The sequence below is a fragment of the Trichomonas vaginalis genome, chromosome IV (genome assembly GCF_026262505.1).
Source record: "Trichomonas vaginalis G3 chromosome IV, whole genome shotgun sequence".
NCBI classification, from domain to species: Eukaryota; Parabasalia; order Trichomonadida; family Trichomonadidae; genus Trichomonas; species Trichomonas vaginalis.
The window spans coordinates 35,406,352-35,432,125 of record NC_067206.1 but is presented as its reverse complement, the minus strand read 5'-3'; the positions used below and the strand labels follow the sequence as shown (position 1 = coordinate 35,432,125).

At 34.5% G+C, this 25,774-nt stretch overlaps 10 protein-coding genes and 4 pseudogenes across 14 annotated transcripts, besides 3 other annotated features; 7 read left to right on the top strand and 7 right to left on the bottom strand.

Annotated features, from left to right (window-relative positions):
- Positions 1–19,076: part of a mobile genetic element that runs on past the window's edge.
- TVAGG3_0226420 (uncharacterized protein) lies at positions 5–859 on the top strand (the record flags this gene model as incomplete). The annotated part of the gene is made up of 1 exon (XM_051227181.1): positions 5–859. The coding sequence occupies one exon, from the start codon at positions 5–7 to the stop codon at positions 857–859; it is 855 nt and encodes a 284-aa protein (XP_051112167.1).
- TVAGG3_0226410 lies at positions 2,315–3,186 on the bottom strand (annotated as a pseudogene). The gene has a single exon. A coding segment is annotated over exon 1 (872 nt).
- On the bottom strand, positions 5,437–5,856 carry TVAGG3_0226400 (uncharacterized protein; the record flags this gene model as incomplete). The annotated part of the gene is made up of 1 exon (XM_051227180.1): positions 5,437–5,856. One exon carries the CDS (start codon positions 5,854–5,856, stop codon positions 5,437–5,439), a length of 420 nt encoding a protein of 139 aa, XP_051112166.1.
- On the bottom strand, positions 5,907–6,264 carry TVAGG3_0226390 (KilA, N-terminal/APSES-type HTH, DNA-binding family; the record flags this gene model as incomplete). Its single annotated transcript, XM_051227179.1, has 1 exon — positions 5,907–6,264. A coding segment is annotated over one exon (358 nt), but the record flags the coding sequence as incomplete, so codon positions are not given.
- On the top strand, positions 6,372–6,746 carry TVAGG3_0226380 (uncharacterized protein; the record flags this gene model as incomplete). The annotated part of the gene is made up of 1 exon (XM_051227178.1): positions 6,372–6,746. The coding sequence occupies one exon, from the start codon at positions 6,372–6,374 to the stop codon at positions 6,744–6,746; it is 375 nt and encodes a 124-aa protein (XP_051112164.1).
- Positions 9,007–9,990, bottom strand: TVAGG3_0226370 (integrase core domain containing protein family; the record flags this gene model as incomplete). Its single annotated transcript, XM_051227177.1, has 1 exon — positions 9,007–9,990. A coding segment is annotated over one exon (984 nt), but the record flags the coding sequence as incomplete, so codon positions are not given.
- On the bottom strand, positions 10,228–11,103 carry TVAGG3_0226360 (annotated as a pseudogene). Its single transcript has one exon. A coding segment is annotated over exon 1 (876 nt).
- Positions 11,302–12,395, bottom strand: TVAGG3_0226350 (keratin-associated protein family; the record flags this gene model as incomplete). Its single annotated transcript, XM_051227176.1, has 1 exon — positions 11,302–12,395. A coding segment is annotated over one exon (1,094 nt), but the record flags the coding sequence as incomplete, so codon positions are not given.
- Positions 16,551–17,432, top strand: TVAGG3_0226340 (annotated as a pseudogene). Its single transcript has one exon. A coding segment is annotated over exon 1 (882 nt).
- TVAGG3_0226330 (protein of unknown function, DUF4107 family) lies at positions 18,066–18,218 on the top strand (the record flags this gene model as incomplete). The annotated part of the gene is made up of 1 exon (XM_051227175.1): positions 18,066–18,218. One exon carries the CDS (start codon positions 18,066–18,068, stop codon positions 18,216–18,218), a length of 153 nt encoding a protein of 50 aa, XP_051112161.1.
- TVAGG3_0226320 (uncharacterized protein) lies at positions 18,373–18,807 on the bottom strand (the record flags this gene model as incomplete). The annotated part of the gene is made up of 1 exon (XM_051227174.1): positions 18,373–18,807. One exon carries the CDS (start codon positions 18,805–18,807, stop codon positions 18,373–18,375), a length of 435 nt encoding a protein of 144 aa, XP_051112160.1.
- Positions 18,808–19,076: a terminal%2Cinverted (terminal inverted repeat of Maverick-1B/2 transposon ID:TVAGG3_0226310).
- Positions 19,077–19,254: 178 nt separating this feature from the next.
- On the top strand, positions 19,255–19,616 carry TVAGG3_0226300 (annotated as a pseudogene). The gene has a single exon. A coding segment is annotated over exon 1 (362 nt).
- A 1,244-nt stretch (positions 19,617–20,860) lies between these two features.
- Positions 20,861–25,774: part of a mobile genetic element that runs on past the window's edge.
- Positions 22,939–23,340, top strand: TVAGG3_0226290 (uncharacterized protein; the record flags this gene model as incomplete). The annotated part of the gene is made up of 1 exon (XM_051227173.1): positions 22,939–23,340. The coding sequence occupies one exon, from the start codon at positions 22,939–22,941 to the stop codon at positions 23,338–23,340; it is 402 nt and encodes a 133-aa protein (XP_051112159.1).
- On the top strand, positions 23,360–23,515 carry TVAGG3_0226280 (uncharacterized protein; the record flags this gene model as incomplete). The annotated part of the gene is made up of 1 exon (XM_001315384.2): positions 23,360–23,515. The coding sequence occupies one exon, from the start codon at positions 23,360–23,362 to the stop codon at positions 23,513–23,515; it is 156 nt and encodes a 51-aa protein (XP_001315419.2).

The following is a 25,774-nucleotide window of genomic DNA, read 5'->3' as shown; positions in this document are numbered from 1 at the left end:
TTAAATGTATAGACAAATACCTTTATCTGTTGCGTTCAGTAGTGAAAACCCTGACGTCAAAATAAAGGGGAACAGAGTAACGTTTAAGTTTCCAACAGACTGGATTGTGAACATAAATGAAGAGAAGTACATTGGCATAACATCTATGTATATAACACGTGCTTTCAGAAAGGTTGACTTTATACTTCAAGTCGAGATAGAAAATGACGAACAGTCTTTAAGCGCCCAAAACATTCACATATACAAATACTTTAAAGACGATACAACATTGTTGCAATGTATGATTTCATTTAATGAGATGTTCGAGAAAAAGTTCAACATTGAAGTACAAACTTTACAGCCTTTACGTGAGTTTCTTGCACAACTGAAAGAAGAAGGTAGTCAGCCACAACTTATAGACTTTCATTATGAATTTAATGAAAATGAAGATGGAACTCATGACTGTCAATTCATTGTATTCTCACCATTCAATGAAGTCGCTAAAAGAAAAAAATCCATTACGTATAAGATTTCAAATCTCGAACCAAGTGATGATTTTAAGAATGTTTTCAATTATGATGCAATGCTTCCGAGGAAAAATGAATTTTCAAAGATTGTAACACCTGGCATTTGGGATAGAAAGCAAGCAATACTTTACTCTAATATAGCCAAAGGCGTTGAAAATGAGTTCATTGGTCATACAAGAACTTCACCACTTCCTAACCCTAAATACTATAAATTAACTGGCTTCAATCGTGAGTTTTGGATAGACATGTTCTCCACTCATGACCATAAATGTCCAGTGTTCTTGCCTCCAGACCATAAGGACTGTCTCTACATTGAAGCACAACTCTTAAACTCTACCATCGCAGTATTGTAAAATCTACGCTAGCTTTATTTTTATCACGAATGACCTCATTGCTGACAAAAATAAATGACCTCAGAACTTCAACTTACGAATAAAGCTTGTTTTAGTCGTTATTGAAAAGTTGAACTTTTCAGCAAAGCAAGGTTGACATGACTTACATAAGTCGAATGCAATCTCTTGACCATCATAAAGTGCTTTGTAAAGTTTCATTAAACTGAACTCAGAGTCTTTGTCATATGTTCCAACAGGTATGTGAATGTTCTTATCTTCATTGTAATAGCATTGTATAGCTTCAGGAAACATTTCATTAGCGGTTAAAGCAATAACATCTTGCTTCACGCCTTTCATTCTGCAGTGAAATGCAACTTCATTTAAATCGTTAGTGAGTAAGTCTATGTAGGTCTTCTTTCCACAGAAAATACTTTTATAAGCTAAACTTTGTTTTCCAGGTGTTATTTCTGCAAAGTCGCTATGAAATTGACCAAGGTTCTTTCCTATAAGTTCGCGACCATATCTCTTCTTAAACTCTGCTGCAAGCTTTGGTATGTCTTCATTATATAAGTGCATACTGTCGGTATCCTGGTAAAAGATTTGAAGACCCATGTCCTCTGCAGTACAGAATACTTCATTCATAATACGTTTTGACATAGACAGAATATTAACACCAAGTGGACAGAAGTTAAAGTGTCTGCAAATGCTTTTCGTTAGCTTGAAAATAGTTTTATCTGAACCATCCAAACCTTCGAACTTCACTATATGGTTGTAATTTCTTATAGCATATCTTATAGCATCTTTGTCATTTACTATGGTTATTTTTGACTCAATAGGAGATAGAATAGTTTTGCCATAAATGCTGTTCAGAATGAGTTTTATAATTTCTTGTAAGGGGTTTCCTTCTTTCTTATACTTTAACCTTAACTCAAACAACTTCTTTACTTCATCTCTTATTCTCATATCTCTGTTTCCATCGTAATAGTATCCTTGCAACACTTCACATTTGACACATTGATATTTTATGAGGTCTTGTAATGTTATATGGTCAACATACATGAGACAGCAAGTGTTTGAACTTCTTGGAACGTTAAGTTCTGGATTTAGTTCAGGGTCGCAAACTATTAAATGAAAGTGTCTGGGTATACCAATCTCTGTTATCTTAATGAGAACAAAGAAGCCAGACATAAACTTTTCACCAATGGGTTCCTTTTGGTCATCATCGAATAAATGTCTCATGAGATACTCTGTGCTTAACATTTCTTCCTTCAATACTTTTGGAATACCTTCTAAAGTATAAAGTCTTGCTATAGCTGAAGGATATAATGAAACAGTGTCGAAGTCAGCAATGAGTTTCTTTTTGCTCTTTTGTTTCATGTTATCTGACAACATACATCTTCCACCTTGAATGCATCTCGAAATAAATTCTCTTGGTTTATTTGAGAGGTCATAAAGATTTCCATTCGGGAAGTATACTCTGTTCTCAAACAATTTGTTAGCAATAGAACAAATACTAACGTAGTCATAAACGTTTAAATCAAACTCTTTCAATAAGTCATTGCGGAACTTTACAAAACCTTCTCTTAAAATTCTTACATCTTGTTTGCAGTAAAACGTGCTATATTTTTCTAAGTCGAAGTGGTTTTCATCTATTCTGCAACCTTTGATGGAATCTATGTTTTCATAAATGTATCTGCATCATGGATAAACTTACATGCTTCAGAAATGACACCAGTTCTGTTGTCATTTGCTAACAAAACACTGCTGTAGTAGTTATATGGAAATACTTCTTTCGGTCCTGTTTGTAAGTTAAACATAGCAGGAAATAGTTTAAGCTTCTTATTTATAACACTGTAAGAGTCTTTTATAATAATTGCCCGTCCTTTATATAAACCAGTTATTTGCATTGTTCGTGAACCTTTAATGATGGGAGTTCCTTTCACTTCTGTCATGTGTCTTAAGATGAAGTTTATGTCATAACTGAGGTTGTGGAAATATATTAAACTCTTGTCAGGAAGTCTTTCCAAAAATTCTGTTGCACAGTTTTGACCCCAAATGCTTTCACTCACTGAACCATCTTCACTGTCATAACAGATGTTAAAAGCTTTATGAAAGCCGTCTGTGCTACACTCAAAGTCAGCAAAGAAAACGTGCTCAGGAATGAATTTACATTTAGCTTTATTTACTTCTTTTGACTCTGCTTTCTTCTTCAGTTGTACACAATACTTTGGAGCATATGTCAAATCTTTAAATGGTGCAAGGTTCTGTTTATATAAGTCAGTAGTATATGTGAAAAGTTCTCCATAAGAAATAGGTTCGAAATATTTGCACTCCCACAATGTTTTCATAACATCCCATAGCGGTGTTGTTCTATCATAACGAACTACATATTTATCTTCTCTCTTTGTATAAATCTTCATCTGTTTCTCAATGTTCATTCCACCACACTCCTTCAAGATTTCTATATAGTTTCGAATGAAGTATGTTGTCATTGGTAATCTTTCATTTAGCATGTAGTGGTCTTCAACAAGAAGTAAGTCAATAGTTCTAACAGTTTCGCATTCTTTTGGTATATATCTCTTTATTTCATTATGTCTTGAGTCATTGAAATAACCAATGGTAACATTAAATGCTATACCTGTTGAATCGGAAATTTCTTGTACTTTACTTTGAGGAAAGTCTCTAACACGAATGACTTCTCTCATGTGGTCAATAGTTTCTTCATTTACTCCAGCCTGAATGCAAGCATAAACGAAACAATTGTCCTCTGTCATAAGTGTTGCAGTTCTTTTGTTCAGTTCATTGAAGATTTGGTAGCGTTCAAGATTTATAGGTAATGTGCAAAGATACTTCCAGAACTGACCGCTTCTCTTCTTATAAAACTTCTTTTCACCATTATCTTTCCAAAAGCTTTCTATAAGTGCTGGGTTTCCTGTTTGCTTAAGAGCTTCCAAAATGGCTTTCTGGTCATTTGTCAGTGTGCTTTCATCTCTATATGGTCTCTTTTTTGGTTTGCCTTTCTTTACATCTGACATCGTTAAGCCTTCATATTCTGTTAAATCATACATCTTTATTTCGGTAAGATTCTTTATGTTTGTCAAGAAGAAGTCATAGTGCATTTCAACAATACCTGCAGCATTTGCTTCTATCTCTGATATAAAGTTCTCCTTCAAGAGCTGATGTAGTAATGTTCCAATATTATTGAGGTTTAACGTAGAACATTCATACTTTCCACCAAGTTTATAACATACCATCCATCTCTGTTGCGAGTTTATTTTAATTTTCTCTAAGAGTCTCATGAAAACCTTACCGAAATGTTTGTGTAAGTAGTCTCTGTTTGGTTCATCTAAAGCTTCGATGTTAAAGTCAATGAGTCTATTGCCTGACTTCACATTTCTCTTCCTATTCTCTTCATCTTTCTTTAACCATCTCTCACCTTCTTTTGGTTTGTCGTCAATGGAACGAATGACATCGTTAGCTTTGCGAACTTGTTCTATAGCACTTTTAAACATCTCTCTTCTCTGTTGTTTCAGTGTGTCATCTCTCTTTCGTGTTTCACCAACGTTTGCATTTGTTATGTCAAACATCTCTCTTCTTACTTCATGAGGTACAGCTCTTCTTGTTTCACCAACGTTTGCATTTGTTATGTCAAACATCTCTCTTCTTACTTCATGAGGTACTGAACGTCTATGATATAAGTCAATAGCAATGTCATTTAAAGGAAATGCTCTTGCATGGACTTCGTCCTCGCCGCGTTGCGGCTTTATGAACTCATGAATTCTATCATAACTTATTGCACCATTATAGTCTTTAATGAAGTCAGCGAGTGCTTTTTTGTTTGTTGCGTAATGCTTTGCAACATCTATATTAGCTTCTGTAAGAAGTTGTTTTATTTCCGAGTGTTCTAACTTAGACAACTTCCGATACATCTTTAGTAGGAAATAAAAAAATATTTTTTGAAAAAATTAGATTAGATTTTTTTTAAGTTATTTTTCAAAATAATTTAATATTTTTATTTTAATGAAACACATGCAAGATTGCAAGTTCTTTTCATACAATGCTCTCGCTACTGCCATCAAGAATGAGTTCAATAATGCTTCAAACGTTAATGTTATCTTTAACAAGAAGTTTGTGAAAGAATCTAAGTTTGGTCAGTATGTCAGACCATTAGCTATCGTCATTGACCGCAAACGTTATACTTCACAAGAGTTAGCAGTAGTTTTGAAACAAAAGGGTTTCTTCGTGAATGTCAAAGATACACACTATACTGTCATAAAGAACTCCAACATTGACTTCTTCAGTATTGCTATGAATCTTTCCGAACAGAAAGAATATAAGAAGGGTGAAACATCTGTGAAATATTATCCTTCATCTCTGAAGACAATAACGAACAAAGATGTTATACAAAAGTTCTTACCAAAGGTTGAAGAAGCTTCAATTGACATTGACGAAGGAAGTGAAATGGTTGAAGAAATTGACCCTGAAGCTATTTAACCAAAAATATATTTTTGGTGAAGAGGTGAGATATCACCTGTTTTTTCACCTCATTCTCTCTTCGTTAATGTTGTCGTGACTTCTTCGTTAATGTTGTCGTGACTTCATTCTTCCTCTTTGAAGTTATCGAAATATTCTGTTATTTTTTCCTTCAGTAATGTTAAGTCTTCTTTGAAGGTAAGTATTGTGCAACCTTTGATGTCATAGTGTGTTTGAGGAAGAGTATTTTTGACAATTTCTTTTATTTGCTCATTCGGTGTCATTGAAATCGGTAAGTTTTCACGATAGAACCAGTTTCTGTCAGATTTATATATTTTAGCAAGGTCGTAAAAGCTTTTGTTGTTTCTTCTGACTAAATGCAACATAACCATATCTCTATCTTCTTCTTTCTCCAACTCTTCAGTATAAATCATATACTTATAACTCTTTTCCTTTCCTTTTGGTACTGAACGTGGTATTCTTTTCTGTATGCTTTTGTCTTTGGATTCAATGACTTCATCTTTTGCTTGAAGTTTCTTTTCCATCTCTCCACGTTCTGCTTTATATAGTTCATCTAACATCATGAAAATATAACAAGCATAACGAGGTGAAGCCCACATTGCTACAGCATTTACTAAAAGTCTATGAACATAATAACCTTTCAAACCAGGTGCCAAATTCTTGCGATTTTCGTACGGAATCTCTTCCCTCGGTTTTCCGAGGGAAGCAATCATATGAGGAAATTCTTCTAAAAGTTCTTTTGCCTGTTGGTTTTCAAACCAATGATATGCTTGCTTTGTAGAACGAAGAGCGTTCATTATACTTTGCATTTGATACATATCATCTTTGACTGAACGAATGAGTCTCAATTGTTTGTTATATTGTATGTATTCGTATTCTTCATTTATGGCTTCATGAACGATAGCAGTTGTTGTGTTCTCTAATGTTGACATTACTGTTCTTACATACAGGATAAAAAAATAAATAAAATAAAAACTAACTTTATTTTTTCTGAGATAAACACTATTTCTTCACAACATTAAATTTTATCCTGTATGAAATGACTTTAAAAAGATTATTGACTGACTTCGAATACTATCTCATTGACGCACTGACAGACCCTCAAAACTGTGTTGAAAGTTCTTTAAGCTTTAAGATTGAAGGTACGACGCATTTTGTCTTCACTTACGTATTGAAAGAATATGACCGTTATCATAACGAAGTGAATCAAACACTAATAAAATTTGTAGATAAAAAATTGGTTAACAATGAATATTTTAAACGTGAAGACCCAAACACTGCTGGAGATGATGAAGAATACAGACAAGTTATTGAAAAAAATAACGCAAGATTAGATGCAATAGAAAAGAAGTTTAATGAATGTCTTACAAACACGTATGAATATCTTATGCAGTGGGAAGCCAGATGGAAATAAATTTACGTCAAATATGCAATTTATAAAATCTTATGTCGACAGGCTACGTAGCACAGTGGTCTAAGGTGGTGTTATGGAGGGGTCAAGGTCTGTGGTTCGAACCGCGACAGCGCCGTATTTTCTTATTTTCTTTATTTGTCTTGTTTGTCGTGAATAAAAAGTGTCATAAAAGTGCTCTATCTTCCACGGGAATAAATAAAAAATTTACTTTTTTCTTCTTTATTTCTTTGTTCCCGTGGAAGAAGGGTTTTGCTGTTTTTTCTCAGCCGAAATCAATGATTTTTTCATTTTTGGAATCCTTAGCGAATGAGGAATCTTTTCTCTCGTGGAAGCTTTGACCTAAAATAATAATTTAGGTGAAGAGGTGAGATGTCACCTTTTCTCACCTCTTTTTTCACCCTCGTGACTTTGTCATAACTTCTTCGTAAATGCTTTGTCATAACTTCTTCGTAAATGCTTTGTCATAACTTCTTCGTAAATGAGTGTAAATGACCAAAAATATATTATAGGTGAAGAGGTGAGATGTCACCTCTTTTTTCACCTAATTTCTCACCCTCATGAATTTTCATGAATTTCCTTAAGATAGAAAAATAACGTTAGTTTTATTTTTATTTATTTTTTTATTTTGTATGTAAAGATATGATTTCAACAATCGGCACAACAACAATTCAAGCCGCGAACGGCGGGACTCTGTCCACAACAACTTCACCAAACTCGTTAGTCATGAATCCAACATCTATGTTAGTAGAGATGAAAAGCTTCATTCCTTCTTCATATACTTTCGAAACAAAAATCCAGAAGATAAAGCAAGAACTTTTAACAAGTAATTTAGACTGTAGTGCGAAAGATGAAACAAATGAACAGTATCTTTATGAAATGCAGGACATTATTGACCATTTACCTAAACTACCTGAAATTCAGCATCAAAAACTAACTATTCCTGAATTCGATGAAATAGAAGTGAAACCAACTGACTCAGTAGAAATAAAGAAGTTCATTCGAAAGGTAAACTATGAGTTTCTAGGATTTCATTGCAACCATAAGGTTATGGACAAAGATTGCGACATGGTATATAAGAATGTTTCTGACATATATAAATCCGGGGAGTTTAAGACCTACGATAACTTTGTTTCGTTAGTTGCTGAATGTGTATGGCAGATAAGAGATAAAGATAGAAGAGGTAAAATATGGAACGAACAGATAAGACCAACTGCTTTTGAGTTAAAGAAAACCATTGACGCCTTAGTTGTTTTAGCAGGTAAGGTTTCAGAATATAACGCAAAAATGAATCCGCAATGTTCTAAATGTAAAGCAGCAATTAGGAAATATAACTACTCCGTCAAAGAGATAGAAAGAATGCGAAACGACTATGCAGACTTAAAGAAAGAAGCAGAAAAGCCAGCAGAAAATAAAATGGACATGTTAGCATTTCTGAACAAAAACTATCCAACTGCTGACGATTTCCTTCTATCTGACGTCAAGAAGAAATATAAAGAAACTTTCGGCATTGTTAAAACTTTTGACATACTGACAGAAGAAATAGAAGCTACGAAATTGTTTAGGATTTCAAATATACATCGTACAATTCATGTAAAACGCTTGTGAAAAACTGGGGTGAGAAAACAGGTGAGAAAACGGGTGACATCTCACCTCTTCACCTATAATATATTTTTGCTTTAATTAAATGCTTTCCGGAAACGTCGATGAAAATCATATGGACAAATTATATGAAAAAATTAATAATGATTACCCCTCATTAACCAGGGAAATGACGGATTCTATAGTTCGTAAATTCGATGAAATACAGGATATGTGGTTCGACAGATTCGACATGAACGATAAGGAAAAGAGAAAGAACGATAACAATTTACTTACTAAAAGAATCCTAAAATCTAAAATAGGTGAAGCTTCAACATTTAACACAGTACATAACTTTTACACCGCTGTTTATATTTTCAATAATTTATTTAACGATGAACGAGAAAGAAAAAGTATGTTTAACGGAAGAAATGAATATGATTTTATCCTTTGTGCTGTTCGGGATGTTGACATGAAACTAAAGAAAATATTCTTATTACAAGATGACACGGTTGAAGATGAAGTCAATGAGTTTTTAAATCGTGATTTAAATGAAATTGATGAAGTTATGACCGAATGTTATAAAAAGTTCAAGAGGTGAAAAAAGAGGTGAGAAAACAGGTGAAATCTCACCTCTTCACCTAAATTATATTTTTGTCTGATTTACATCCAACGAAAAAGTTTAGAAGAATTTTCTTATTCTTTCTGGCATGTTTTTATCTTTCCAGTACTCCCGCTCTAATGGTCCCAGATGAGTTGGTTTAGATTCTCTCAAGTTCTTAGATGGTATAACATCTTCAACGCCTCCTTCATATCTTACTTTATAAGTGTCATCGTTTGTGTTATAGTCAAGTATTTCAATAACCACTCCTCGCTTTGCTTCGTCAATGGTTTCAGCAAGTTTGCCATTACTACTTTCGACTAATTTATGTCGAGGGTAAAATGCTATGGAGTCGTCAGCAGCTTTTATAAGATATCCATTACCTTGCGTAGAGTCTACGATATAATAATTTCGACTTAACCTTAAACGTTTCTTTGTCAATGGTTTGTCGTCAAGAACTACACGAACTTTTGTACCAGGAATGAGAGTAAATTGTGTTGAATTTCTGATATTTTGTGTTTGGCTTCGTTTCTTTTGTATATACTTTTCTTCTTGTTGTTGTGTCATTGAATTTGGTGTATGTCCTGTTGTAGAATGTGTTGAGGAATTATATACTTCGAGAAAATGTTTCATTGTTTCTTCGGTAAAGTCTCGCTCTTGATTTAAATCTCTGAGAGTCCTTATGAAGCGGTTAATGATACCGAGTATGTTATGGTTATGGTCTTCAGTAGTGTAGTGAGTTATGTTATGCTTAATGAGAAATTCTGTGATTTCGTTGCTGAGGTATGCACCGTCTTGGTCTGATGTTAAAATACTTGGGCTATGTTCTGCTACAAACTTTTGTAAAACTCTTAACACTTCATGAGTTCCTTTATTTCTCATTATATACGCATATGCTTTACGAGTGTTAACATTTATGAAGATGAGGAATGGTTTATGTCCTCCTTTTCTGCTTTGAATGAGAGTGTCAAATTGGTATGCGTCAGGAGTGTTGGAGTAAATTGGTAAAAAGTAGTCGTAAGGATTTATTTTTGTTTGATGTACAACATTTTTGTCAAAGAACCTTTTCACTTCAGCTCTGTTAGTAAATCCCGAACTCTTTGCAGCTTCATTGAACTTCTTAAATGACCTCCATGGATGTTGTTCGAATACTTCTTTCAAGCTCATTTATGTAAAGTTAAAGATTTTAACCAACTCGTATCCAAGCGTGCATTGTTATATAAGGAGGCATATAATCTTTTCCATTACCTGCTGGGTCTGTAATACCAGCTACAACATGTGTATGATTTCCTGCAGTTCCACAGAAAATACCTGTGCTAACATCTTTGGGGTCAGTTGTGATATCATATCTATGCATTCCCTGTCTATCCGAACCCGCTGCAAGATTTGTATAACCTCTTTTTGTTATTGAATGTGAATGGTTTCCTTCCACAGATGTTCTTCCACTGAACCTATGCATATGTGAAGGAAGGTTTTCAATACCTATTTTCTTTGAACCTCCCATCTTCATTGACTGCGTATTAGTGTAGAATGGAAAACTGTCAACTATTTCATACCATCTACCACCAAATAAAGTGTTTGGATTTATTGGATTCATAGACGTATAAACAGCTCCTATAGGATATATTAAATCATATATGCTCATAACTCTATAAACATATTCTAAAGAACTTATGTCATTAAATACCATTTGGAATGTATCTCCCGGATGAAATGTTGCATTTGTTCCACTTTTATAATGTAATGTTAGTTCAATAGAATTATCCAAGAAAAATTCAAAAGTATCTGGTTGAAGACCTCTAACAAATTCAAATGGAGTTGCTGGTTCACCATTTATAATTTCTGTTGTAAATGTCATTGTATCTGGTTTCGAAAATTTCTTTGTTAGTTCTGCATCCACATAAGTTTTATCTGCTTTCTTGTCTAACATTGCTGGTAGTTCATATGCTTCAAGTTTCTGGCATGATCTTCGGTATTCCTGCAACTCTTATCTAAATTGTTAAGAGTATCTTTTACGCTTGTACTCGGATTCTCTAAAGGTGCACTTGAACCAAGGTCAAAGTTCAATATTATGTCGTCTGCTCTAACAGTAGTGAAGGATTTATGTGTATGGTTCTTGTCTGCTTTCTTGTCATATAAATCTTGAGCAGTGAATTTAATATTATGTTCATCCTTCATGACATAAACATCTTTACATCTAATGTTTCTCATCGTCGTTATGTCGTCATCCGATGTTAAACCTTGTGGAAAGTTAGGAGGTTTACAATATAATGCAGCCGCGTGCGGCGGGCTCCGCCCTCCCCACCAGTTTCTTCAACCGTTCCTTCAATACTTTCTATAGCAACAGTTGTGAAGGATTTATGTGTATGGTTCTTGTCTGCTTTCTTATCTAACATTGCTGGTAGTTCATGTGCTTCAAAGTTTCTGGCATGACTTTCAATGTTCCTGCAACTGTTATCTAAACTGTTAAGAGTATCTTTTACGCTTGTACTTGGATTTTCTAATGGTGCACTTGAACCAAGGTCAAAGTTCAATATTATGTCGTCTGCTCTAACAGTAGTGAAGGATTTATGTGTATGGTTCTTGTCAGCTTTACTGTCTAAAGAAGTTTGAAGTTCATTTATATCGGAGATGTTGTGTTTATGAGATTTCAAAACTTTGTTCGTTGCGTCAAGTTCAACTTTGTCAGCTTTACTTTTAATAGCATCTTCAAACGTTATTTTTGCCTTAACTCTTAACATAAATCTTGGTTCAACTAATACACCATTAACAGAGAAAGTAGAGGCATAAATTTCATCGTTATAACTAAATGCTTCTGGTGCTTTACCTGTGTCATACTGTACAGTACAGCTTATGTCATAACCTTTAGCACGAATGTATTTATATCTTCTTTCATTAACATTTTTTGTCTTCGCTTCATCACTTCGTGTTAAATATCCATGGTAGTCCGTTATAATCTGTTCGTCTGAAGTTATATAATGAACGTGGTTTTTATCTGCTTTTTCGGCTAATTTCTCATTAACATCATTCACTTCTAATTCAACTCTTCCGCCAGAACTCTTATTATCATTAATCTTTTTCATTAATTCGGTAATTACGTCATAAAGACTATATTCTGTTTTCGGTTTTGTAAATAATGAGTCAAAATTTCTTTTCATCATTACATCGCTGACATTAATGATATCACCAATTCCTTTTTCATTTATTCTCTTCATTAATTCTGCAATAATGACGAATATATAATCTGTTAATTTATTCTCTTCATCGAGGGTTATAGAATGTTTTGAAATTGAATCATTAACTCCTCTAAATAAATCAATAACTTCAGGATACACGTTTTTAATGTCTTGAATAACCCGACCAGTATCCTCGCCACTATGTGGCTCTGAGCCCGTTGGGCTCTGTTGTTCATGTTCTTCGTTCCCGTCGTTACGTGGTTTTATATCTCTAACCATCATCAACGCAGCCATAACCGGAGGGTTTGTTGCTACCTGTTCGAAAATCCGTCCGTTATGTATGGTATATCTAAATAATTTCTTTGTGTTTGTTAAAACATTTGAAACAAGTCTTTTAAAACCATCTACAAAATTTCCTGTTTCACCTAATGTTCTTGCAGCATTTACAAGCTCACCCATTCCCGCTTTTGACCCCAAAAACGTCCATATTGCATTTATTTCACTCTGTATAGTTGTCCATTCAGCGAAACTAACACCCGCATTCGCTAAGCTGAAAATGAAATTCAGTGGATCGAACTTAATTCCACCTTCTTTTTCAATTTCAACGAACTCACTAACATGAGATTTTAAATATTCTTTCGTTAAAATTGTTTTCCCCGATGTTATGTCATTAACGAAACTATCACCGTCAAAAGTTAACGAATTCAATTTCGTCGTTGATGCTTTTATTTCATACACCGCTTTATCGATAGTTTTTGGCTCACCTTCTTTAGAAGCATATGAAACATTAATGAATGAATTATATGTATTCGTGAATGAATTAAAATCAATGATTTTCATTAATGACGCCTTTAATGATTCATTAACTGTTGAATCCCTTAAAACAATTAATGAACTGTCATGGGCTTCGCCCTGGTCGCTTCGGTCTGAAAGACCTTCAGGACTCAAAGAGTCCGTTTGCGACTTTATGAAAGGTACACTGCAAACCGTCGAGTTTGGATCAAATGCTGTAGTTGGTGCAGGAATATTAATGATATAAGTCATTAAATCATTAAGTGACGTAAATAATGTTGTCGTTTTTGATTTAATTTCTTTAGCATCTGTTATATATGGTAATTTTATTTCTGTAGTTTCTGAATTAAAGATATTCGCTAAAATGTTTTGTAAACTGTTTTGAACAGCTGTGTAAACCGTTGAATTCGGAACTCTTACGATTTCACCATCCTTAATAAAAGGCATTGTACATGACGTAGTGCTTGGGTCAAATCTTTCGGGATTATAATTCAACATATATTCTAACGCTTCATATACAGACCTATAAACAGTTGTGTCGTTCTTCATGACAACTTCACCATTTACAATGAATGGCATAGTGCATGGAGTTAAAATAGGGTCAAACTTTTCATAGTCCTTCCATGTTATGTATTTCTCGGTATTTCCATCAGAAATAACAATATATTTGTCAGTAAGTGTGAGAGAGTATTGACCAAAATATAAACGTTTAGCTCTGTCAGCTTCATACGCATATGCAGCAATACTCATATTTTAATGAGAATAAAATGTTGTTCTATTTGCAAAGTACAGACCCAAACGAATACGGGACAGTAAAGCTACAAACAAACTTAGGTCTTCAGAATGAAGCGCTTGCTTTCAGAGTTGTTGACTTCAATACTATCGCTTCATTCGTTATAACAGATGAAACAGATTTCATGGAGCTTGAAATAGATGGAAAGAAGCACGAAATAAGATTTCACAATAATGTAGAATATAAGATGGAAACATTAGCTGGAGTGTTAAATGCGCTCATAAATACTACAATAAACAAGGAGAACGAAGAAAACTTAATGAATGTTAAACTTATTGCAGGAGTTTTGAAGTTCAGTTATGCGAAGGAGTTTAAGATAACACGAATGAGTCATAGAGTTCAATTGCTTCTGGGAGCATACCATATGACATGTCCTTTGAAAAGTGTTGACAAAACGATTGAGATGAAATCTGTTCCATACGTATGTTATGGTAATTGTTTATACGTTGAGTCAAAAATAGCTAATGTCACAGGTATTTCAGGAGTTAATAGTAAAGGTTCAGTAGAATATAAATCCTTCTGTTATGCAGTCAATTCAATGTTCATTCCAAACGTTCCTGTCATAGTAACTCATTTAGGTAAATGGGTTCGCATTAGTCCTCATAATTTGAAAGACATGCAATTCAGACTTGTTGACTTTCAAGGAGAGCCTGTAGAACTGAAGGCACCAGTGCGAATGACTGTTGAAGTTGACTTTTTAGAAAATATTAAATGCAACAGCTTACAAGAGAACTCAGAGCTAAAAATATAAAGTATGAATGTTATGTATTAGGTCATGAACTTTGGTTATTGCTGTTTGATGAAACAAATGAGTTAGTTATGTCAGTCAAGAGAACAGAAAAAGGCGTCAAAGGCGCCGAGCGCAAAGCGCTATATTGTGTTAGTGAAAACTGCACCAAGTCAATAAGATTAGGTTTGCATTATGAAGATGAGTTCGATACTGTTGAAGAAGTTTTGGATAGATATTACAAATTGCTTTAATTTACTAAAACATATTTCAAACAAAGCTTATATTCTGTTGAAAGTTTTGTATACTCGTTCGAATATTTATACTTAAACTCAACTCCTGTAGTTCCTGGTGTTTCAATGATGCGGATGTTACCTATTTTCATGAATGGTGGCGTTTGACCACAGCATTCGATTTCAGGGTCGAGATAGTCAATGACACATTGTTTCCCTGTTATTCGTGATATAACATTTTCAAGGTCCTCCTTTGTTAGAATTATTTGGTTCTTGCTTATAAGATTTGTCAAAAGCTTCTTATCGTCTTTGAGTAAAATTGTTTGGTATAACTGAAGAAGGTAATGGTCTACGTTATCTGAAGGATTTGTTTGAACATTTGTGTAAGGGTTGTCGTTGGCTTCTCTTGAAAGAATTTGGTCCAGTGGTGGATACTCTAACTTAACATCTGATGTAGCGTTAGCGTTTGAAGCTGAGTTTAAATTCACGGATTTCAGTTCTGGTTCTTTTTCTTTCAAACACTCTGAACTATAGTTCTTTATGACAATATTGTTTGTCGTTCGTGAGTCAACATTTGATGTTGGTTCAATTGGAACATTAACGGCACCAGCTAAGATGGATTTGCTTCTCATTTCATATAGAATAAAAACCTTTTATATGTATGAAATGAACAATATACTCGACAAGGGTTTGAATGTAAAGCTAACGAATGAAAATATTGTTGAATTCACTGAGACAGGTGCTGTGTATAAAGATGTAGAACTACTGAACAAAAGAGCTAAGGGAAGAAGCAGGAACATGAACAAAGGGTGGAAGCCTATAAAAATTTATGTCAATGATGGCTCAGGAGGTTCAAACATAAAGTATGCAGAAAGTTATAGAGTTTATGCTCTCAAAGGTGAAAAGCCTTCATTTAAGAACAGCTATTCTAACGCATATCCTCAAAAGCTAACGGATGGGAAGTGGATGATATGAATGACAGCAAAAATATTAACAGAAATGGCGACAGAGATGCATGGAATTTGTTTACCATCAGTCAATTGAAGGTTAAACTTTAAAACAATGTTGGTCGTTCCCATGGAATATTTTTGACTTTAATGGTATTAGTCATGATATGAATCTCAAGGTATGAACGAGGAGAGATGAGAGACTTATATGCTTCCCAAATTTCTTCAAAAGGTAATGTTATACCTGACTGTTTCCAAATGAGTTCAATATCATAACGTGAGAAACCTTGAAAGATAACGAAGTCAGTTATGAGACGTTTTATGTTTAAAGCAAGAAAACGCCATGTTTGCATAAGTATTGCTACAGTTAAGTGGTAATGTCTGACTTTAGTAATGATGTTAGCTAATGGTGAGTCAGGCTTTGACACTAAACCTTTTCCGGCGAAGTCGTCGCAAACGAGCAGAGTATTTGAAGGATACTTTTTGAAGGGGTATTTTGAAAGTTTTGACAGAATGTAGTTTGTAAGTCGTTTCATATCGTAAACTCCTGAGTATTGACGTAAGTGGTGTTTGTCAATAATTCTTTCCATCTCCTGAAGTCTTTTGCATTCCTGACTGTATAAATTCAACGATGGCATAATATTTCCTCTTACGTCGAACGTAACGTTGAAGAAATTCAATGAGTTCACTGTCTGGAACTTTAACGACAGAGGCTTGAACTTTTGACATAAATGTTTTCGCTGTTGAGTCCATAGAGTCTGAAGTTGCTGATATAATGATTTGGTCATAATAGAAAGTCTTTCCTAAACGCTCTGTTATGAGTATATGACGAATGAGGTTAAATGTCTTACCTGAACCCATCTTTCCACAATAGAAATACACACCATTTGAACAGAATCATAATCTTTGCTGAAAGGAAGAATGAGAGAAGAGTTAAGTTTGTCTGTAGTTTCATTCATGTCTTCATCTACGTCATGTATTAAATGCTTCATTTTATCTCCATTAAAAATGCAAGTCAGAAATATTCAGAACATAGCACCGAGTCTAACTGACAAGAGTATAAAGATATACTATGAACACGTTATGATGAAACCAACCAAAATTCAAGAAAGTCAGTATACTTATGAATATCCAAGACACTGGGTAGAGTATGTAGGAGGTGAGAAAGCTATTGAAATCAGACAGGTTCGAAGTATTCCAGCAGGAAGGACAATATTATTGAAGAACTTTAATGTTTTGAGGTATAATGATGAAACAAAGAAGCAAGATAGTTTTCCTTGCTGTGTATGTGAACCTAGACACAGGAGATGACATGAAAGTTTTTAACACAAAGCTTCAAACGGTAGTGAGAGAACAACTGACTGCGGAAGGGCATCCATTACCTTCAGAAGTTACCATAGCATATAATTTTGAAACAAACTCAATAGATTTTAAAGTCATCTCTGCAAAGAAGTCAGGTTTTACATTTAATGAAGCAGATGTATATTCGAATGAAAACTTCAAAGCTATTGCATGGTTAGATAATGACGATTGCTTTAAGAAAATATTTAAATTCAGTGACTCAACGATGTCAATAGATGACCTTCGTGGAATGTTACCATCGACGTTTACAGTAGAAGGTTCAGCAGGATTGCTTACAAGATTGTCAATTGGTGGTATTTGGTCTCGTGAGAACATTGTTATAAAATCCAGTATAAGTGAATTTGCTGAAGAATCTATATTATGTCTTTCAAACTACATGTATTCGCCACCGAAGCATTATAGTATAACAAACTTTGTCAGTAAGTTTAACATAAGACTTGTCGAACCTTCTTCAATGAAAGATGTTGTGCTACCTAAAGATGGAAAGGATGGACTCATTATTGAGATGATTTTAATTGCATATTAAATGAGCTTGTTCTTGAAGGTCATTCATGATGAAATAACTGTTGTAGAAGATGTTAGCAATTGTTCAGACATTTTATTGCGAATAGATGAGATAAGAAAGAAGTTAGATGACCGCAAAGCGGTGAGGCGAAGCCCGTGAGAATGTTTATGTTTCATTGACTTTCTCCAGTAACGAGAACTTTTATGAGATAATATTGAAGAGAGATGATTTTAATATGGTGTAAATGGTAGCTTGGGCAGCTTTAGGCGCAATGGGAACAAAAGCATTAGCATTTGGAGCAAAAGCACTTGGAGCTTATGACGCAGTAAATAAAATGAGTGGAGGAAGGTTTCGAAGACATTAGATGCAAATAAAGGAAGATTGGAGGCTGGGTTGCAAAGAAGTTAAGATTAAATAAAATAGGGCTCATAAATAAAGCATCCAATTTGGTTGCGACTGAGTCAGAAAATGCTTTAGGAAAGGACGATGAGTTTGCAAAACACGCAAAAGACTTTAATGACCAGATGAAAGGTGAAACAATGCATTTAAATAGATTCGATGGAACTCTTCCTCCACCAGTAGTTCTTCCGTATGGTCCCTATGGAATGTATGGAAATCCTTACGAAAGACCATTTGACCCATTGACTGGTGGAAGTAACTGGTATCATTACGGTCGAAGAAGAAAGACAGTCAAGTTGGAGACAGATGTGAAGAAAGCAACTAAAAAGAAACCAAGGAAGAGAGTTATAAAGCAATGAATTCAAGGTGAAAAAAGAGGTGAAAAAAGAGGTGAAATCTCACCACTTCACCTAAATTTATTTTTGTGCTATGTTTTCATACGTGTGAGGGTGGTGATATCATTAATTTTTAAGTTTATTTTTATATAAATGACAAAACAAAAATATAACATATCTACTCAACAGGAATGAGACCCTTACTGACTATGTATTCGTTTAATGCTTGATGAAAACAATGGTACATATTATCGTATGGGTATACACAGCGTCTGTTTCCATCGTCGTCGTATATGTAGAGCTCAAATCCAGTCCAACCTTCTTTTGTACAATATGTAGCTTTATTTAAGTATGCATTTATGTAGATAAGGCAATTTTCTTCATCGCTCCAGAAATAATTTTTATTCTTTGTTGAAATAGTTTTCGTTCCTCTGCGACCATAAGGAATGTATGCAATGAACTTTGCGTCATAAGGGATTGTAATATATTCAGGGTTTCTTTCATCGTCAATGGGTCTGTCTTTGTTAAAATGCATGTTTCTCAGTTTTACTTGAGTTTTGAATAGTTCACGGAAACGTTCTGGGAAAGAGTCATAGTAAATGTAGTCGGACATGTCTTTGTAATGAAATAAAAAATTTAAAAAAAATAAAAATAAGGTTATTTTTTATTTAGTGAGGACGGTAGTGAAGTCGTTAGTGAAGTCGTTAGTGAAATCATTAGTGAAGTCGTTTATGTGTCAGATAGTTTTGTAAATATTTAAGGTTAAGTTGGTGTTATGGTTGTGTTGTAAAATATACGTTACTGGTTTCGTAAAGTGTCAAAACCGCTAAGTGGTGTACGGAGGCGCGCAGTGCCGCTGTACACGACTTAGGGATACTAACTAAAGAAATTTTATTGGTAAGTAAATGTGGTTTGAAATAGGACTACTTGTTTTAGGTTTTTTCCATTGTGTCATTTACTTATTTGACGTGGCAGAAAGATATAGAGAATATGAAGATGAACCAATACCAGCAAATGTTCAGCATATGTACTCGTAAGAGATATTTTTATCTAATATTAAATGGACGCACAGAACTTAGCGAATGCACAGCAACCTGGACAACCAAACCCAGAGAATATTCCAAATGAAGTTAGAATACAAACTGCAATGGCAAACTATGGTCAAGTGCCAACAGATGTACAAATGCAAACTGCCATGTCAAATGACGCTGCGTTAGGCTTACCACCATGGTATGCAAATATGAGATGGAAAGAGTTTTATACAAACCCGAAGTGGGATATAAACAACTCTATGCAGATGACGCGAACACAGGAGTTGACCCAGAGTATGTTTTCTACCAGAGGAGAAATAGAATGTATGAGCTCCAGTTAAAGAATGCTATGGAACTCAGAAGGAAACGTAAGAGACTAGGCGGACATTAGATTTTTACATATAGTAAAATGGGTTTCTTCAGTAGTATTGGAAACTTCTTTCGAAATGTTGGAAGTATATGGAATGGAATAAAAACCGTAGGAAGGGGAGTATGGAACGGAGTCAAAAATATTGGCAAAAGAGTAGGTCAGTTCGTTGGTATTATACCTAAAGATCCTGAACCAGAAGAACAAGCTCCTGTTATACAACAGCCTGAACCTGCACCACAGTCTAGTTGGCAACCAAATCCAACACCTCAACCGTATTAAAATTATATTTTTACCGTTCGATAGTAGTTGTATATGAAACTAAGTTCTAAGTAAAACGCGTGGTATAATGGAATTATTCTCTTTCTTCCTCTGTAGTAAACCATACTTGAAAGTCTGAAATACTTCCACTTGGTGGTTCGTATAGCTTTGTAGGTTTTTCGTAAAAGTCATTTGCCAAGCATAAAAAAGAGTTTTGTGCACCAGAAAATGAAGCATGACTATAATAGCATCTGAGTCGAAAACATTTCATATGTTCCATTAGGGTTTTCGACTTCATAAAAGTTCGGGTGTACTGGATATTCTGCAGGCTGATTTAACATCCTCAAAAATCTATACCATGCCAAGTTTTATATTTTGTAGAATATAAACGTCTTCTCCAAGGTCTTCTATTCTATGATTTTAACAGTTGCATTTTTCCTGTCATAAACAATATCGAGATGGTACCTCCTTCGTCAATGTTTGTAACTGTTTTGCATATTCGAGATAGATATCGTTTATTTTTCTTGAAAAGCTTGAAGAGTTGTTTCTAAGTTTACAAGCAAATTCCACTTGTAAAAGTTTTCCCTGTTCAAATTTCTCATACGTACGTTTCTCTTTGTTATAGTATCGAATTTCAAAAGCGACCGTAAATGGGAAACCATGTATGGCTTCTGAAATGAACTTCATTCTACGAAAGCCAACAGCTTTTGTGACGGATGGGTCTCTTAACCATCTCAATGGGTAGTCAAAACGATAGCCTTCATGCTTTACGGTCTCTGTCTCAAACTTTTGACCTACATTCGTAAAAAGTTCATCTAATGGTTTAGTTGTAGCAACTCTTGAATTTTCTTTTTCTATTGAAAGAGCATATTTTATCTAGAATAAAAATGTCGAAAGAAACAGCGTCTATGAGAGAAATACAACACAACCGACAACTCATTTTGCAAGCTCTAAATAAGAACACAACAAACTTTTCAAACTATTCTAAGATATCTGAGTCATTGAAAGAAGGAAACTTAAAACTGACATTAAACCCATTGACAGACGAGTTTCTGTTTCAAGACAGTAAGAACCATACTGTTTGTATAAATCCAACAAAAAGAACTTTAAACGAGAAACCTATAGATGAACTTCTTTTGAAGGCAGATATTGACAACAAAGCTGACAAAGCGTATGTAGATGCAACAAGAGACTATATTCTCGCATGGACAGATAGAACATACCCACAAAAACATCATACACATAACATCTATGACGTAGATGAACTTCAAAGAAATGTTAGATGACAAAGCGGATAAAACATATGTTGACAATAAAATGTCAAGTGAAGTGACAAGAGCTGACAAAGAATATTCTAAAAAGACTCTATACACATACCATTGCAAATATTACAAACTTACAAGAACCTTAAACAAGAAAAGTGACGTTGGACATACACACGATTTCTTCGCAACTGTTGGTATAGAAAATATTGCAGGAACGGTTGAAGAACCTGATGGACACTGGTGGGGATGTATTAAATTGGAAACCTCCTAACTTTCCACAAGGTTTAACATCGGAGGATGAATAACATCGGATAAAGACATTAAATGTAGAAATGTCTATGTCATGGAGGATGAAAACAAAGTTAAATTCACTGCTCAAGATTTATATGATAAAAAGCTGACAAAACAGAGCTTCAAACATTAAAGATTGAAATACTTCAAACATATCCTATAGTTCCTATTACACGTCAATGAACTCTACCAAACCAGAAAGTAGTACTTGGTTTTGGAACTTGGACTCAAATAGTCGACAGGTTTTTGTATTGCAAACTCTTCAAAGGAAACAGGTGGAAGTAAAACGATTTCAGGTGCAAATTTACCTGCCACAGTCACTACATAGATTTAAGTACATCTCAAGCAGGTTGGCATAAGCATAGATTTGGGATTGGTCAGCAATGAAAAAAGGTAAAGGATATGAGTTAAGACGACGTTCAGTTTGCTATAAATTGTTTCTGGGTAGCACACAGGGAGAAGGAAACCATACACATCGCGTTTCAGGGTATACGCAAACAACGGGACAGAGTAAGACTACATGCCACCTACATGACAGTTTACGCATGGTATAGAATTGCTTAGTCGTCATTTTCAACTTCTTTAGCATATTCGTCAGGAGTTGTCTTATATTTGTTAGGAACTGTCTTTGAAAGTATACCACCTTGAACTTTGACAAGTTTGAAAACGAGGTCTGACAATAGTATTTTATCTTCTGCTTGCGTGTGTACATTTTGCCATGTTTGCCTAAATTCATAATATTCTCTTGTATACTTTCTTCTATTTTTACGAACACGAATGTGAGTACCTGTCGAGTTCCCATTGTTGTCATAGTCAATAGTATTTTCATATGGGTCGCGTTTAGGTATTTCTATTTTTTTTTTGTCGCCTTTCTTAAGTTTGAAGCCTGGCATTCTTTCTTGTTTGTCTCTTTGACTAAACTATTAAATATTAGTCTTTCTCTAAGTCGGGGTTGTTTTCATTCTTCGGGGAGTGGTTTCCCAAACCTTTTTGTTTACGGGTATTGTAATATTTAAAACTTGTCTCATCTTTGCCATGGAGAAATGTCTGTATTTGTCGTCATATGACATTTCATTTGCTTCACCACCTTGTGGTTGGTTTAAGTCTCTTAAGATTTTTATACAACTGTCAATGACACCAAGAGCAGAATGGTTTTGGTCGACAATGAAATATTGGTTTACATTTTTTGAACGCAGATAGTTTTTTAATATCGTCTGATTTGAAAGAACTTTCACAGTCAGATGTCAGTTTTGTTGGATGGTATTTGTCAACGAATATTGTCAAAGCAGTTTTCACATCTAAAATATTTTTGGACTGTAATGGTATGGCTTCACAGTATCTTGTGTTTTGACCAACAAATATTAGCCAGTATGGTGGTCCATCTTCTCTATACCTCGGAATGTTTTCCAAGATATCCATAAACCAAGCATTTGGTGTTGAACTAAAGATTTTTATCATGAGTGCTTTCTTTGTTGCCTTAGAAACATAGGGGTCCTTGTTTGGATTCGTCATTTTTTAACCCATAAGAAATGGGTTTATTTGGCGCATTAGCAGGAGTTGCATCCAGATTTTTGCCCGCAGTGGGAACACTAGCCAGAGGTGCATTTGGAATTGGAAGGAAGATTTTGAGTACATTAGGTATACTGAAAGAGAAAGCACAGCCTATTATACAAACTGTACAGAAAGGTTGGGATGTAGCACGAGATGCAGCAAATCTTATTCCAAATCCTGAAACAAGAGGAAAAGTTCAAGGATGGATGGACAATGTAGGAAGACAAGCAGGAAACTACTATAACAAAGCAAATGACTACTATAACCAAGCAGGGCACTATATGGACCAAGGTGAAAGATTCTTTAACAGAGGATATAACCATGCACAACAGTGGGTAAACAACAACCAACCGCAACCGCCTCAAACGTGGGGAATGTAAATTTTTTTACTGAGATGAAATGAACAATACAGCATTGAGACAAATGGGCTCAAGATGGATTTGTCGGCTTCCAGCAGTTACACCACCACGTGTTTGTCAAGTTCTTCCTATACCTCAGGAAGTTTTAGACCGACTTAAAAAACAACAACAACCAGTTGAAAACAAACCAAACTAAAATTTTTTACTGAGATGAAATGACCGAAGAAGTTGAAACCGTGGATCTCACCCCACAAACAAAAAGTTCAGAACCATTGTCAAAACCTGTCAAAGAACTTACAGATGAAGAGAAAAATTCAATAATAGAAAGTGCCAGGTCTGGATACAAACCTAACTACAAAGTCACTTTTCATAAAAATGGAACGGCTAGTATCTCAAAAAAGAAACAGACTCTCACAAATAAAATATTGAAGTCTGAAGGAGCTTTCGAGACAACAGATGGAAAAGTTTACTTCACTGACCATCAGTTCATTATAGAACATCTCATTGACTTAGAGTCGAAATATTCTAAACTTTACAACAAACACAAAAAGTTGAAAGGAAAACAAAAACAAATGGCATATGATATTTATGAAGATGTTGACGACACAACTAGACCTGCAAGTGAAGTAAAGTCAGCGGAACCGAAAAGTGACGAAAAACCGATAGAAGAAGAAAAACCAAAAACTGAAGATAAACCAAAACCAAAGTTTAGTTTCAATACTAAACCAAGTCAACCTTCATTAGCTGGTATGGGTTGGCGTCAAAGACTTATGGCAGCAGGCGGTTATGTTAAGTAAAGAAAAAAATATTTTTTTATTTTTATAAAAATGTACGCTGAGTTTTGTTGGAGACGACCGTTGGGAAACTTGTTTGTTAGATGAGAAATATGAAATGGCATACCATTTAAAACAAAATTTTTTCAAAAAAATATTTTTTTATTTTATTTGAAATGTACGCTGATTTTGTTGGAACAGACCGTTGGGAAACTTGTTTGTTAGATGAGAAATATGAAATTCACTGTTGTGAGTCATTTGAAGTCAGAAAAAAAGAGACAAAAAGAGTTTTAAGCGGATGTGAGCGAAATGACGGATATGCTATTATGAAGATGAGTGGAAAAAACTATCTTAAACATGTTGTCATTGCAACTCATTTTATACCGAATCCTAACAATTTACCTTTTGTAGACCATATAAACCATATAAGAAACGACAATAGACTTGAAAACTTGCGTTGGGTCACTTGTTCTGAAAACAATAAGAACAAAAGCAAATTTAGAGATATTGTATTCGAATTTGTCGACGAACTAGAAGATGAAACAATTGAAATTACAGACTATGGCAAGCATACGCTTGAGTTTTACTACTATAGCGAAGAACAAGACTCTTTCTACTTTTATACCGGCGTAAACTATAGGAAATTACAAGTATGTTTTACTAAGGCAGGCTATGCTTATGTAAACACTAGAGATACAGATGGAAAATGCGTTAAAATACGTCTTAACAAATTCAAGAAGCTATATGGCATACCATTTTAAAACATTTTTTAAAACAGTATATTTTTTACATATATAAAATGCTTCAGGTTGAAAAACAAAGAACAAAAGCAGCAGATACAAAACCGTTAGACTATATCTTTACAAACGCTGGCAGGACTATTTCAGATGAAGAAATTTCATCCCGAATTGTCTTTCATATACAACTACGGAAAAGTGCTGAAAAAGTATTGAAAAATATATTTTAGGTGAAGTGGTGAGATCTCACCTGTTTTCTCACCTCTTTTCTCACCCGTTGAATTTTCATGAATTTCCTTAAGATAGAAAAAAAGTGAGTTAAAATGAGATGTTTACTGAACTGGTTGGATGCCGCCTTCTGAGGTTATGTAGAACGGCTGACCCGAGAAGTAGAACAGTGCTCTGAGAATTTGTATAATTCGTGGAATTGGACTCTCTCTGTTTGGAAGTTGTATCCTCATCTAATGGCTCGATGTCGGTCATTGTTTCAAGACAAGTCTTTTATTGTTTCAAGACAAGTCTTTTACTTTTTCAAGACAAGTCTTTTACTTTTTCAAGACAAGTCTTTTATTGTTTCAAGACAAGTCTTTTACTTTTTCAAGACAAGTCTTTTACTTTTTCAAGACAAGTCTTTTACTTTTTCAAGACAAGACCCGTTATTTTTCAAGAAATTTTTTGGTGTAAAGTTCTCAAATTTGAGAACAGTGGTCTTGATTTAAGACGATACCCGTACTTTTTCAAGACAAGTCTTTTACTTTTTCAAGACAAGTCTTTTACTTTTTCAAGACAAGTCTTTTATTGTTTCAAGACAATGTCCGACGTACCACCAAAAAATATATTTTAGGGTAGATGGTTAGATCTAACCTCATTTCTAACCTCTTTTCTACCATCGTAGAAAACACACAAAACTCTTGAATTTTGTTGCTGAATTCAATAAAAATATAT